The sequence below is a fragment of the Talpa occidentalis genome, unplaced genomic scaffold, assembly GCF_014898055.3.
Source record: "Talpa occidentalis isolate TD23 unplaced genomic scaffold, MPIMG_talOcc4v2.1 talOcc4.7, whole genome shotgun sequence".
NCBI lineage: Eukaryota > Metazoa > Chordata > Mammalia > Eulipotyphla > Talpidae > Talpa > Talpa occidentalis.
The window spans coordinates 77,374,139-77,389,731 of record NW_023605083.1 but is presented as its reverse complement, the minus strand read 5'-3'; the positions used below and the strand labels follow the sequence as shown (position 1 = coordinate 77,389,731).

Here is a 15,593-nt window from a genome sequence, read left to right as displayed (position 1 = left end):
AGTCAAATTGGCCCCCTCCCTACTGTGCCCCCAACCCTCCTCCTCCCCTTTCAGTAGCCTCAATTTTACAGTCAGACATCTAGGGTTTGGTTTTGTCTGACCATTTGTTTTATTTCCCTATGTTTCTCTCTTTTTATTGCTCTGTCTGATATTCGTCTTTCTCCTTCTGGCTATTTTCACTCATCATAATGCCCTCCAGTTCTATCCATGTTGTCACAGATGACAGGATTTCTTTTTTGATAGCTAAATAATATTCCATTGTGTATCTTATATATAAATAGTATACACACACACACACACACCTTAATCCACTCCTCTGTTGTTGAGCATTTAAATTATTTCCATAACTTGGCTAATGTAAATGGTGCTGTAATGAACATGAGAATGCATGTGTCCCTATAAATTAGTTATTTTGCATTCTTCGATAGATACTTAGGATTAGATTTGCTGAATTGTATGGTAGAATTATTTTTAATATTTTTAAATAATCTATAGAATGGATATCAATAGATACACACATTGTTATGCTTTTTTTGTTTGTTTATTTGGATAAAGTTCTTTCACCTTTCTCTTCTTGCTAGAATTCCTGTCTCTGCTTAATCAAATAGTTACATTTTCAGTCATCCGCTTAATTCATGCATATTCACTCTTCCTACATACTTCCTATACATTTTATTTTTTTAAAGATTTATCTATTTATGCATACAAGAACTGGGGTACAGGCCAGAGGTGGGGGTGATGAGAGGATTCACCAGAGACAGGGTGGGGAGCAGAACAGGCAGATTGACTGAAATACACTGCCGAGGAGAGCAACGGGAGAGACAGGAGAGGTCTGCTGTGCCATGTGGGTCAGCTCCCTGGCCAGGGATTAAAATCCTGCTGCAGTAGTTGTGGATTGCTGCATAGTGCTGATGCTTAACCCCTTGTGCCACCAGGGAGGCCCCTTCCTATACATTTTAAACCACAAATTTACGTGCACTACTCTGAGAAGCAAAAAAATAAAAATGTTATGTTTGAGGAACAAAAGTAAATGAATTGCTCTCATAGACCTTCACACTTGGGGGATAGACAGATGTTAATTCAAATAACTACAGTTGTTACTAATATTGTAAATCCTGCCTTTGCTATTTTTAAGTAGATAGCAATGCTTGTTGGAAATTTGTGAAAAGAGGCTCTAAGTATGGTTTGGAGAGTTTCCTTTGGGACAAAATCCATGACTTCTGTAACATACATTTTTATTGCTTGGAAGGTGAGGTGGTTTCATTGTTTTCTGCTTTGCTCCTCAAAATTGAGCTTGGAAGTAAGTGTGGCATTGTTACACACTCATGTGTCACAAGTTTTGCTTGAAGATAGTGTTTGTTACAGAAAATTCTATAATTTCAAAATGCTAGGATTTCTTAAAAAAAAAAAATAGAAAGCTACTCTTTGATGATCTATTATACTGACTTTTGCCTGCAAAGAATCCTTGTCAACCCTCTGAGGGAACATTATTCTGGCTGACCTTCTATCAACACTGAAACAGGCATGCCCAGTCCTATCAATTCCTAAAACAGGCATGCCCAGTCCTATCAGTGACCATAGCAGAAAAAAGACAAACTCCTGGGGAAAGTTCATTCTCTTGCCCATTCATCGGCCATACAGCACACTCAGGTCTTCTGCTGGACAAAGCAAATGGTCTTGGTAAACCAGGAAGACACAGACACTCAGAGGGCAGCTGAACCAGCAACCTGCCTAGTCATTGGTCTTAGCATTTGTAGGGTAAGGAAAAATGTCAGGCTTTTCTGCCCTCCCACCATCAGGCTAGATGATGGATCCTTGCGGTTCTGAATGCATGCCTGATGGCGGGCACCTGGAATAGGGTGTGGGCCTAGGTAGATGGGATTCACCTGGGCTAAGACTGTGCTTTTTAAGGGCGGCATCTCGTGGACACCAGCAGAAGACGAAGAGAAGCAAAGAAGCAGTAGAAGCTGAGCAGAAGCTGAAAGAAGCAGTCGAGAGAGAAGCAGAGATCACCGGAGAGCCCAGATAGAGTGAAGACTTGCTGGGGGCTGGGAGGACTGCCAGCCTCCTGGCCCCCCAGCACCCTTGCCTGCTGTGTACCGGGTAAATCCCAATAAAAGACCTGCATAAAACCACTGAGGACTCTGACTCCTTTACCCAGTCTGCATGGGATCCTAGAAAACCTGCACAGTGTCCTATTCCTGCCCCTACAGCATTCAAACAGGCTAGAATGATAGTGTTCGGTCTTTGATGCCACTTGCTCCAGCTTCCAGCTTTGTCAAGTATGAAAATGGAGGCACAGAGGTTTTTTTACTTTTCCAAGAGCACAGATTATAACACATATCTCTTATTGACTATGATGATGTATTCTGTCCACATTAGTATAGGCTCATTGATAGCGGGAAATAAGGGGCACTAAAACTGGCCAACAAGAGTGTCCAAATAGTTTACCAGTCACTGTCAGAGTTTTTAACCCATGCACACAATTGCAAGACCACTCAGGTACAGGGAACAACAATGTGGGATTTATTTAACCCATGGGGGAAACAAAGAGTCATTCACACCACAAGTGGCTGATTATCTCAACACAAGCAGTGTCCAGTGTTTTGAAGTCCTAAACAAAAGAGACCTAAGATGACATCTTCCCACCACCAAAGAACTGGAACCCCTGTTCCAAACAGAAGGTCCAAGATAGTGTCTTCCCACAACTGAGGGCCTAGAGCATGTGGCAGCCAGACAACAGGCCGGGATCCAACTCACGAATGGTAGCAGAAGGAACAACAAGAGATGCTCATGAAAGCTGCCAAGATATGCCAGCGCAGCACCAGACAACACTGGGAACAGCAGCTTCAGCAGCCTAATGGCCCACATTCATACAGCTCAGCAAGGCCCTGGCTCCAGGCATTGGCCTTCACATCCAGGCTGTAACAGTAGCAAGCTGGGAACAGTTTAAGTTAATTAGCTACCTGCAAAGCCTCTCAACTTTTCTCCTCTGGGGTTGGCTGCTGGAGGCTTCTCCACATCCTTCAGAGGCCCAAAACAGCCTTCTGGAAGATCAGCATGGTGGGGGCAGGAATGGCTAACCCTGGAATGGCCTAAGATCTTAGAAAACCCTGAATTCCCAAAAATGCTGAAATCCTGGGTGCTGCTTCTTCTGTCCCTTACATTTACTATAAGAACCTCCCCCCCTCCCCCACCAAGTCTTTGTCCATATTTTACCTGGGGCTATTCATCCTCAACTGTGGCCCCTCTCCAGGGGGCACCACTGAAGCCTTTGGCTTCAGCCCCCATTTACATTATAGGCATAGGTATATACATAATTGTAGGGGCAAGAACAGGGCACTGTTCAGGTTTTCTATGATCCAGCAGACCGGGTAAAGGAGGAGTGAGTCCTCAGTGGTTTTGCAGGTTTTTATTGGGATTACCAGGTACACGGCAGGCAGGGGTGCTGGGGGGCCAGTAGGCTGGCAGGCCTCCCAGCCCCCAGCAGGTCTTCACTCTGGGCTCTCTGGCCTTCTCTCGGCTTCTTCTGCTTTCTCGGCTTCTCTTTCAGCTTCTACTGGCGTCCCCGTGATGCCGCCCTTAAAAACCCAGTCTCAGCCCAGGTGAATTCCATCTACATATGCCCACACCCTACTCCAGGTGCCCGCCATCAGGCATGCATTCAGGACCACAAGGATCCATCCTCTATCCTGATGGCGGGAGGGCAGAAAAGCCTGACATTTTTCCTTACCCTACAATATTGTTCTCTCTGAGGAAATTATTTTGCTGCCAAGCTGTTTGGTGGGCTGAATTACATGGGGAGACACTCATAGCATCTGGGATAATTGAGCATGTGGGATGTGCCAGGCTAGGGTCATTCACACACAGGGTTTGCCTCATGAGAATATAAATTGTGTTAAGTCCTTCCATGTTAAATGGCAGATGCTTACTCTTACTGTAGGGTAAGGAAAAATATCAGGCTTTTCTGCCCTCCCGCCACCAGGATAGATGAGGGAACCCTGTGGTTCTGAATGCATGCCTGATGGTGGGCACCTGAAGTGGGCACACCTGAGCTAAGACTGTGCTTTTTAAGGGCGGCGTCACGGGGACGCCAATAGAAGACGAGCAGAAGACAACAGAGAAGCTGAGAGAGAAGCTAGAGAAGCAGAAGCCGAGAGAATGCCAGAGAGCCCAGAAAGAGTAAAGACTTGCTGGGGGCTGGGAGGCCTGCCAGCCTCCCGGCCCCCCAGCACCTCTGCCTGCCATATAACTGGTGAACCCCAATAAAAGACCTGCAAAACCACTGAGGACTCTGACTCCTCCATTACGCGGTCTGCATGGGATCAGAAAACCTGCACTGTGTCCATTCCTGACCCTTTACACTTACAAATGAGCAGACACACAAAACTATATTCAGTGTAAACTTTTAAGTGGGATAGATGATCCTCCGAATTCCCCAGGGAAGAAAATTGTGCAGGACAGAGAGCTTGTGAAGAGTCTGCTTTTCTTAGGGATATCTCATTGTATCTTTTCTTGTGTTGAAAATATTAAACTATGAAGAGCCCCAAGGCCCTAGAACTGTGGCAAGAAGAACAGCCCTTTTGAGATCCCTAATACAGATATTGATCAGGAGAGGCCCACAGGTGTGGGGCTATGACAAGTGGCCTCTCCCAGGGCCTGTCAGAGCTGTCTTACCTCCTCAGTAAAGTACAAAACACTGATCATCCTTGGCTCTGGCAAATGTATGTGACAAGCCTTGTGACTCTGAGACCTCAGGCAGGACAGGTAAGAGCTGACCATTGTTTTCCTCTGAGGGCCCCATTGGACATTCACAGCCTTGTAATTGGCCATTATAGACTGTGTGCACACAAATGCTCTTGACCTAGTTGTTTTTTCTCTTTGCATTTGAAACCCAGGAGAGGCACCTGATGTGGAAAGACTCTGGGAAATGGACATCCCGCAGTGACTCACAGTGTCTAGAAATAAATGTGTGGCTAAGTGATACAATTTTGTCAAATTGGACTAGGGACTTTTTTTTTTCTTTTAAATATTTATTTATCTATACAAGTACTGGGTACAGTCAGGGTGTGGGAGGGTGAGAGAATTCACCAGAGACAGAACAGAGAGAAGGGGAGCAGAACAGGCAGAAGGACCGAAATACACTGCTGAGGGGAGCAGTGGGCACGGCAGGAGAGGTCTGTGCACCATGTGGGACCCTCGCAGGTGGCCGGGGATGGAACCAGCACTGCAGAGGCTGCGCGGGCAGTTTCACAGCCCAGTGCTCAACCACTGCACCATTAGTGGAGGCCCTAGGGGACTTTTCTTAGGCCTGCGTTTCCTTACCTTTGTGGCAAGAGGACTGGACTAGATGGGATGACAACCAGCGTTGTCTCAGGGGCCTCCCTGGTGGTGCAAGAGGTTAAAATGCAACCTATGAAGCTATCCACAGCCACTGCAGCACGAGTTCAATCCCGGCCGAGGAGATACCCACATGGTGCAGCTGATCTCTCCTGACTCACCCGCTCCTCCCCTCAGCAGTATATTTCAATCTGCCTGTTCTGCTCCCTGCTGTCTCTGGTGAATCCTCTCATCCCCCATACCTCTGGCCTATACCCCAGTTCTTTGTATGGATAAATAAATAAATCTTAAAAAAAAAAAAACCTGTTTCTCTTAAGATAGTAATTAAGTGGGGGGAGTTTGAAAGGGCTGGGAGCCACATTCTCAGAGGCAAAATGTAATATTCAGATTGTCTCTGTAGACACAGAAACAGATGCTGGTGTTTTTGTAAGTCCTTATTTTTCATACTGTGAGCATCGACTTGACCGGCTGTTTACCTGGAAATAGAAGGTGAGGTGTCACTGCACCTGGACATAATTTCCCCCAGCCTTCTCTGACCGTGGGTACCTCTCCCCAGGAGAAGCACAGGCAACTGGCTTCATTTCCAAAGATACAGTGTTTAAACACAAATTGGACCTCATTTGAGGCATTTGTGAGTAAAGGAATGTGTGCCTTCCCTTTTCTCAACATCAATTTTCAAATCCTGAGTGAGGGACCCACCAACTCCAAAGGCATCAGGTTTGTCTTGTAGTCTTTTTGCTTTTTTTCCTCAGGAGATGGAAATGAGCAGAGCAGATGTGTTTCAGATTTGTGTTTACTGAGTGTGTAAAATAAAGATGTTTCTTTTTCCATCTGACCACCTGTTTTGCTATAAAAGACTCCTTGAGTGGTTCTCAAGTAGATTATAAAGTGTAGGAAGTGTTGCGAATCGAAAAGCGGATGTAATTTGGCAAAGTAAACAGAAACTAGAGGATGAGTTTGATATAGTTAAGTCAGTGTTATTGTTTCCACCCTGTTTAACCAAACCAAACTCTCAAGTTAACTCAGCCACAGGCTCATTTACCTGGGTAATTGTGGACCTGCCTGTCTCCTTGTAAGCTGATGAGAAGCTCCTGTGAGTCAAATGAACACATTTGGTTTGGTCTAATTCAAGATAGTTCAAAAGTCCTGTTTAAATGTGTGCACTATTACCATTAATTTCCTGAGATCTGCTTTGTGCTTCAAGCTACAATGAATAACAGCTATGTACTTTCTCATCATGAGGGTCACTAAATCCCTTGGTCTCTCTCCTCCTTGAAAGGTTATCTGACATGATCTCAAAGGCCCCTTCCCACTAACAGTTTTGAAATCCATGAAAATATGTTGTGTAATATTAACAAAACAATGTGTTTTGTTAACAAAACAATGTGTTTCTTTTTTTAAGAAGGGCAGTTTTAAAGATTCAATCATTTCCTTCTCTCCACTTGAAAAAGATTTTTAATACATTTTAAACATGGAAGACTATAAATCTGTCATACTGACCACTAGCGTATGTGAACTACTCAGGCATGTCATATCTCTTTTGTGCCATAAACCATGAAAATAAATGACACTATAATGGTTGGAATCCCAGGCCAACCCCATCCTGTGCCTGATTCCTTTTACCCTTGTTTTTGGTGATAGAAGAAACTTGAGGATGAATGGGAATAGATAATTTCAAAAAGTAATGCCAGGCCTATTTAAATAATTTTCTATAAAATGTGAAACTTAAAATGTCTTGTGAAAACATTATTAAAGGGGGAAATCTATGGACTTCAAATTGCTCTAAGAACACTTACATCTCCTCTAGTGAGCAAAAAGGGAGATGATCTATTAAGTATATTTTTATAATTGAATATAAACAGTCTCGCATTAGATTCATAGTGTTTTCCTGTGCTTGCTAGTTTTTTGTATATTTTGTGATGTTGCTTTCCATAAACTTTGAGCCAGCATTCCTTCCATGGCCCTTGCAATCCTCCTCCCTAGATTGTTGGGTGCAGGTAATGAGTTAGGGGTTTGTGCACACAGGTATAGCTTGTAGGTGTTCGAACTCCCAAGACAGGGTAGAGCAGGGGCCAGCAGAGACTTCTCTGGGTCTTCCTTGCACTATCGTTTGATTTTTTAAACACATCCACGTATAAACTGTTGAAAATAATAAACTCCACCTGATCATTTCTTACCCTACAATTTGGAAAGTTTGTATGTAGACTGATTGTTTTATCAAAAACATATTGCAGGAGAAGTTATGTGACTTAGTGTTATAAATCTACTTGAGTTGGGCAATTTTTGGTCACCCTTTTAGTTGCTGAACAATAGACCCTTTGCAGTATGTGAGTTTCTCAATTTCATGGTGCAAGGTATATTTTAGGAAAGACAAAAGAAGTCAAGATGTTTTCTTCTGCAGTGGAGTGTGCATTATTTTTTAAATCACTTAAAAATACAGATAATAAATGGAACAGCAATATACACAAATTTGTCAACATTCATGTAAATACTCTAAGGCACTGTGGTTTTTGATGTTGCCCACTATGAATGAGTTGCAGACACACTGTCAATTTCTGTAAAAATATTTATTTTCAATTATTTTGCATGACTATGTGAGCTGCTTGTCCCACAAGTGTGTCTTTTACACATTTCTTTGATTATCAGAGGAAAAGATTCTCAGGCAGGTGAGGTATACCTGACTTTAAAAAGATAATGAATACAAAGTAAAAATCAAAATCAACAAGCAACTATAAACCAGAGACAAACTATGGGGTGGGGGAGTGGAGGGAGGGGCAGTGAGAGGAAGGACTAGAGCCAAAATAAGGGGGGGTGCAATTGTATGGGGAATATAACCATAATGAAAATGCATACATTGTGCAAAGATGAAAAATGATGTAAGAATTATATAAAATAAAATATTAAAAAATATATTATCCATGAATTAAAAAAAAAGATAATGATATACACAACAAAGTTTAGTTTCATTATTTTGGTAATAAAAGGAAAAAAAAAAAACTTAAGAGCTAAAATGGTGCGTGTATAATATAATGTGTTGTTGAATGTTATAACACAAAACTTTCAAAATTCACTCCCCCAACAATGTTGACTATATTGTCAAACAAAATTCACCAAAAATAGATACTGCAAATACATGGTAATACAAATTCAATATACTCCCTAATATTAAAATTTTAAGAATCCCATTTATGTTGATTCCCATTACAAAGGTTTTTATGAAAATGAAAACGTAATTCAGATAAAAGATGCCTCTTTCATTTATTTTAGTAAGTACAGTCTAGTTACAGTCTCCTGTCTCCCTCTCATCCCACTTGTGCCCACAAGACACTGCATGGATCTCAGTGCAGCATGATGGCTCCCACATGGCCAAGGTCAAAAGCACCGGTGGAGAAAGTCCCCATCCTGTGTTTTTCAAATACAAAGCCAGCATGGACCAGCTCCAAGCCATAATTGATCGTGCGGATCATTGCCATCAGGAGCTGGCTTTCCACTGCAAGAAGTCACGGCTTTCAACTCGCAACAGTGAGTAGTAAGAATAATCAAGCACAGTGCACTGTAGTTCCCACAAATTCACAACAACCACAGAAGCATGAGACATCTTGTGTCCACAAGTCACAATCTGGAAATTACAGAGATGCTTTTCCTTAGAGCAAAGAGGTCAAATCGTGTTTCTCTTTGCTCAAAGTTGGGAATGACCTGTAGTCTTTATCCATACTCAACTGGGCAACTAAGCAGTGAAAGTCTACATACAAGGCCCTTGGAATGCTCTGTCCTCATCTACTATGAAGTGCAGTGACCTCTCAATCATGAATCCTTAGAAAGGATTGCTAACAGCAGCATGGGTTAATTATCTGAAGGGGATTATTTTGGTGAGATTCTTTCTCATAGACTGAATACAATCAGTGTCTTGGGTGATTACTAGTTAGAGAACGATGTTGGCATCGCACAGCCCTTTCAGGACATAAAATAACAAAACAAAATGGTCAATAATTCTTTTAGCATATTCAGACTAGTCTTGATTTTTTTTAAAAAAAGAAAGTTTTTATTTTTATATAAAACGTTTTTGATTTCAGCTTTATTTCTTTGAAATACCTCCTTTTGTATAATGTCAAATCCTACAGCCTCAATGAAACACTTTGGCTTTCTGGAGACTGGTCTCCCCATCTCTGACGAGACAGCAGGGGAGTGGAGCAAACAGAGTGTGCCTGGAAGTATTCACAGAGGTGCAAGTCTCAGTCTGTCCCTGGGCCACTATGGGACTTGGAAAATTGTTTCATCTTCTGAGTTTCAGTCTTCAGAGTTGAGACTCACATTACAGGGATTTAATTGCACATCATCTATAAAGTACATGAATTAAGTGCTAGGTATTTGTAACTCTCGGGTTTAGTGAGTGTATTGTTAATACTTTCTGGTTTAGTGAGTTTATTGTTAAAATTAAAAGGTTTAGTACTTACTGTTAGTTGATTGCTGTCAAATAGATGCCTGAATTAAAGTGGTGTGCTCTCCCCAGATAAATAAACTCCCTTTAGGAGATTCAGTCAGTGCTGTGGAGCAATACAGTTTTGTTGTGCAACCAAGGAAGACAAGGCAAAAGCAGAAGAGGGCTGGAATCAACCACTAACAGAGACAGAGAACATAACAAGCCAGTGAATTAGGAGACAAATATACATATGGTCTATTCCAGAACCTGGTCCCCACCCAGATCAGAAAGGATTCCTGCATGGAGAGCCAGTGTGTAGCCTATTGATTTATACATACTTAGCAGACATTTATTTGATACAAATATATATGACAACAATAACACCAACAAAAAGCAAGTATTTAAGTGGGGTAAGGGGAAAATAATTTGCTAAAGAAACAAAATAAGGGACTTTATTTACTGTGCTTGCTCATAATACACATTTCTTATAAGGTGCTACTGGAGAATTTTCAGTGCAAACTTAATTTAGAGAAACTCAGTTAAGCCTTCTATATGTCAAGCTCTTAAATAAGGTAGAGATTAGGTAAACAAATAGTATAGTCTAATACACCTTAAAATTGTTGTACTAATTTGCTCTTCATTATCATCAGACACAGAGAGGTGTGCAGACCATGGATGTTACCTTTGTGTGGAGAGAGTAAAAGCAACCAAGCTTTCAGCAGAATGTTATGGTATGAACACAGTGTGAGGATCAAACCATATAAGAAATGTATAGAATAGACTGGGTGGGCAGTTTTGGTCAATATTCAGTTTTATTGCAGTGATTTTTCACTGTTCAGATTCTCAGAAGTTACTGGGAAACTAGAGTTGTGCTGATCAAGTACAGCAGCTAGAGTGTAGCAGCTCCCACGTGGCTTTGGTGTTGCAGAGAGGAAGGGGAGGCCAAGGACCTTCGGAAGATTATCCACAGGGTCTCTGTGTTAGATAGTTTGGGAATATGATTGTAGGTGGTTAGAGAGAGAAGTTCTGTGACAGTAAGCATTCACATACTAGTCAGCAATGTGGACCTTATGATGAACGCTAAAATCATCAAGGAATATGGATGTGACTAAAGAGCAGGATTGTGAACCAACGGCCAAAATGGGACAGGTGTAGTTGTGCACCCTCGTCATCATGTCTGTCCCATTCTTTTTCATTTCAGCTTCTAATTCTTCTTTGAGTTATTCTTAGTTATTTTGCATTATTATTATTATTATTATTATTATTATTATTGTTATTATTTTGGGTTACTAAAACAAACTTTGAATGGTGCCATATGCACCTTTCTGTACCTTTAAAAGCACTTAATGGTTTTTATTTCATAGAAAAAATGAAAAATTCTGATGTGGATGTACAATTATGTATTTACATATGATTTTTTGTTCTTTAATCTCTGAGAGAATAACAAAAAAATCTCCACTAACACCCTCTAGAGAGAAATTTTCAACTCATTAAAAAAAAAGACCATTGATTTGGATTTCTTGGCACATATATTACCCACTGGGCCTGTGGTGAGTGGTAATGAATGCAGTCAATGTGTTTACAAGCTGAGAGGTTGTCAGCAGAAGCAGACAACAGGGAGCCATAATAAGCAGTGGCAGCTATAAATTAGGGAGAAGCTGGGAGGTGTTCCAGATTTTTCCAGGGGCCTGTTGGGGATAATCGAAGGGTTTGAAAGAGCACAGGAAAGTGGACAGGCTTCTGTTCAGAGCCAATCGACTTGATGTCACTTCCATTCTCCCTCCTGCTCTGTTTACTAGGGAGCGTTTGCCCTCCACCTGCCTACACACTCCCTCTTTTCTGATCACCATCTCCCAGGTTTGCTCTGGTTCCTGTCAGGTGCCTCAGCAGTGTTTCTAGGTCTTTAGTATAAATGTGCAGTCCTGTAGAATTGAAGCAGCTTCTGGCCTGTGAGATCTACTAAGCAGAGTGTTGTACCTAAGAGCTGAGTTATAGTTGGCTCAGAGATGTTCTGACCCTAAAACTTACCTGAGGCATGAAGAAGACTGTTGGGTGCCATTTCTTTAGTTTCCCAGTACAGAGAAACCCATTCAGTATAAGCAAAACCCATTCATCTCTAAGCAACTCTTTAAAAATGTGATTGAAAATACCAATGTTTTCAGCTAATAAATAAAGTGAAAGAAAGTCATACTGAGCATAATAATAGGAAATTCTTTGTGTGGCATTTTAGGATCTCAGACAGATTTTAGATTCAGTGAATAAATACCCTGGTTTTTATTTTGATGACAATTATATTTTGAATGTTATTTTCAACTAAATTATATAATTGTATTTCTCAAGAGAAATATGTCAATATCATGTCTGAATGATATTCAGGCACTACTTGCTTATTTTCTAATAATAATAAAAAAACAATATTGTGATAGCACAAGTCTTACTATTAAAATATTTTTAAATAACCAGAAATCCTTTTTAAAGATATATGATTGTAGAGTTAAAATATGTTCACTTCTCAGTAGTCTCTCTATTTTAAATAGAGAGAAAGGAACTGTATTGGAGAGACAGGTAGTGGGGGATAAAGTAGGTGTCACCTTTCTCATACTTGTCTTTCAGATGGAACCCCAGTGAGCTGGTGGGTTGGAAGAACCAATGAAACACACACTTACTGGGGAGGCTCTCTGCCTGATGCTCAAAAATGTACTTGTGGATTAGAGGGGAACTGCATTGATTCTCAATATTACTGCAACTGTGATGCTGCCCGGAATGAATGGTGATTTCCATATAATTTCCCTGTGCAAACTGTAATTTCTTTTTATTGTTTAAACTATGTTCCTTAAGCAGATAATGGACACAATACATAAAAAAACTAGATTTAAGAATTCCCTAGCAATTTAAAAGTATAATTTTTGATGTGTATGGTGTAATTAATTTGAAGCCTAAAATTTTAAGGTAGCTATTTCTGTCTACCTATGAATAATTAGTCATATCCATTTTATTTTTCTGGTAAGACAAAATAAGTACTGGATTAATGTTTACTATTTACTGACAGGAAAATAACAGACTTTTTAAAGTTTAGCCTGATTGATCACATGACTGTAGCATGGCTAGTCTATGAAACTCCCTAATTTCTAGTTGTGTTTTTAAATAGCCATAAGAGAATAGCAGCCAAATTCTTGAGTCTATGAAAGGGCATATGAGGCAGATAAAACTGGAGGTCTCAAAAGGCTGCAGCCCAAAGCAAAGGTCAACAAGGACAAGTCTTCCAGATAGTTCTCTAGTAACTAATTTAATTCCCTGAAAACTCATGTCTAGAGTCCTGCCCTCATGAAATTTGGGAGTCCAGGTTTCTATTACCTGGACTACTTGGATGGCCCATGAATTAAGTTAACATCACCACAGATTGGCAGTACCAGTAATTCATCATAGAATTATATGAAACGCTCTCTCTTTGTGTTGACTACACAGAGAAAATACCACCAAACATGAGCTCATAATCTACTGTCACATGACATTAGAGGAGAAAGGCAGGAGGCAGGAGAAACCACAAAGAGTAGATAGGATGTCTAAAATTCCAGAGAAGCGATGTGTTAGTAAGCATAAAATAAGTTCAATACATGAGCTGTTTGAAAATAAACACCGGGGTTATAGCATGAGAAAGCAAGCAGATACTATTAACAAAATGAGTGTGACTTAAAAAGAACTGAATGTTTAAAAGTGAAAATATTGTAATTGAAATTTAAGACTAGTTAAATCATATATTATACCCAAATGAACATAAAATTCTTGGAATGGAAATTAAGTGAAAATAAAGAACAAAGAATTTAGAACAGAGAAAAACAAAATGGAAACTAAAAGCAAAAATAGAGGAGGAGGTGTAGGAGACTAAACTTGTGTCTGTCTGAAGCTTCAAAAGAAAAGATTGGAGATAACTAAGAGGAGACAATATTGAAATAACTCAGAAATTTCCAAAATTGAGAAAATACTGGAATAACTCCCAGGATAAATAAAAGTAAATCCATATGTACATGAATGATTGTGAAATCAAAGAATACTAAAAAGAATGCTAGAAGGAATAGACAATTAGACAGCAAAATACCTTCCCTCAAAGCAGAGAGCAGCCATAGACAGTAGGACACTCTTGTCCCAGTTCAGAAGTAAAACAGTTGTCAGATTCCAAGCATTTACCCAGCAGACAATTTTAAAAGTGAAACAAAATGGATCTCTAGACAGATGCTGAAGAAATATACCACAAAGAAATTCCACAAAAAAAGAATTTTAAGGAATCATTTTTAGAATGAAAGCAAAAGAACTTAATAGGCCTCTCTGGGGGCATGGGGTTAAGTGTCAGCTCTATAACCTCTATGGCCTGAGTTTGATCCCTGGCCAGGGAGCTAACCCACATGGCTCAGCAGACCTCGCCTGTCTTGCCTGCTACTCCCCTTAGCGGTGTATTTCAGTAAATCCATCTGTTCTTCACCCCACTCCGTCTCTGATGAATCTTCTCACCACCCCTCTGGCCTGCTCCCCAATACTTCTACACAAAAGTAAAAGAGAAAAAGAAAAAGGGCTTGTTAGAAACATCTCAGATGCATGAAGAAATATATATATAAAAGAAATTTGTATAGTCAGAGTTTAAAAACCAAGAGGTAAAAGACATCAATAATATATATATATATGTGTGTGTGTGTGTGTGTGTGTGCGTTTGTGTGTGTATATGTATACATACATATATCTATGAGATTAAAAAAGTGAGAAAGCTGTGCCTCCCCTGGTGGCACAGTGGTTGAGCGCTGGGTTGCGAGGCTGCCCGCAGCCTCTGCAGCGCCAGTTTGATCCCCAGCCACCGGCGAGGGTCCCACAAAATAAATACATAAATAAATAAATAAAAAGAAAAAAAGTGAGAAAGCAATCATATTGTATAAGCAAGGATTATAACTTACAAAATTAAAAAGCATGTTCAGAATTGAAAAGATTTAAAATGTGTTTTGTAAATATTTATTAACATTAAATTGCTTAAAGTGTATACCTTAAAATTTTAAATGTGATCTCTGAAAGAATAGAAATATAGTATCAAAAATGGATTATAAAACAGTTCATCCAATAGGAGATAGGAAATTAGATTAAAAACAGAGAAAGGAGCAAGTGGAAAATAAAAGCAATGTTTGAGTAATCATGAACAATAAATGTCACAGAAATATCCACTTTAATCATATATATCATATTGAATTAAAAAGTATTTCTTCTTTGCACATCCAGAAACATTGAAAATAAAATGCTAAAAATATATTTTACCAGACAAATAAAATTAAAAGTAAGTTTCTAAAGAATGAATATGAACAAAGTTTACTACCTCTATGTAATAATGCTTTTTGATTTTGCCAGAAAGAACTAATGATCCAAAACTTGTATACTTCTAATAAAAAATAATTCAAAATGTATATAGAAAAAATCTGACAGAACTAAAACATATTAACAAATCAACCATGATAAGAAGAGGTTTATATATATCTGTCAATAAATGGAAAGTCAAGTGAACAAAAGTAGGGATATAAAATATATTTAAATGAAATTATCAGGTTGATTTAGGCACATACAATTATATAATACAAATTTTCTGAAGGACACATGCGTATTTTTACAAACTGGTTTTCCTAATATTACATAAAATAAAACAAAAAATTACAATAGTTGGACAGTTTCTATGATTATTACAAGGCAGTGATTTTAGAAATGAATAATAGATAATAAGTAAATATAATATAGTTCAAAAGCCACAAAATATTGGAAGCAAGAAAAATAAAGACTACATTATTTATAGGCAATATGGTTGTCC

At 39.6% G+C, this 15,593-nt stretch overlaps 1 protein-coding gene across 3 annotated transcripts in view; it reads left to right on the top strand.

Annotated features, from left to right (window-relative positions):
• LOC119231826 (contactin-associated protein-like 3) overlaps positions 1-15,593 on the top strand; it is a 218,772-nt gene that overhangs the window by 163,290 nt on the left and 39,889 nt on the right. For all 3 annotated transcript variants that reach the window (XM_037493608.2, XM_037493607.2, XM_037493609.2), the window contains 2 exons: positions 8,665-8,862; positions 12,374-12,530. In XM_037493608.2, coding sequence (XP_037349505.1) covers positions 8,665-8,862; positions 12,374-12,530 — 355 coding nt within the window. The remainder of the gene's footprint in view (positions 1-8,664; positions 8,863-12,373; positions 12,531-15,593) is intronic.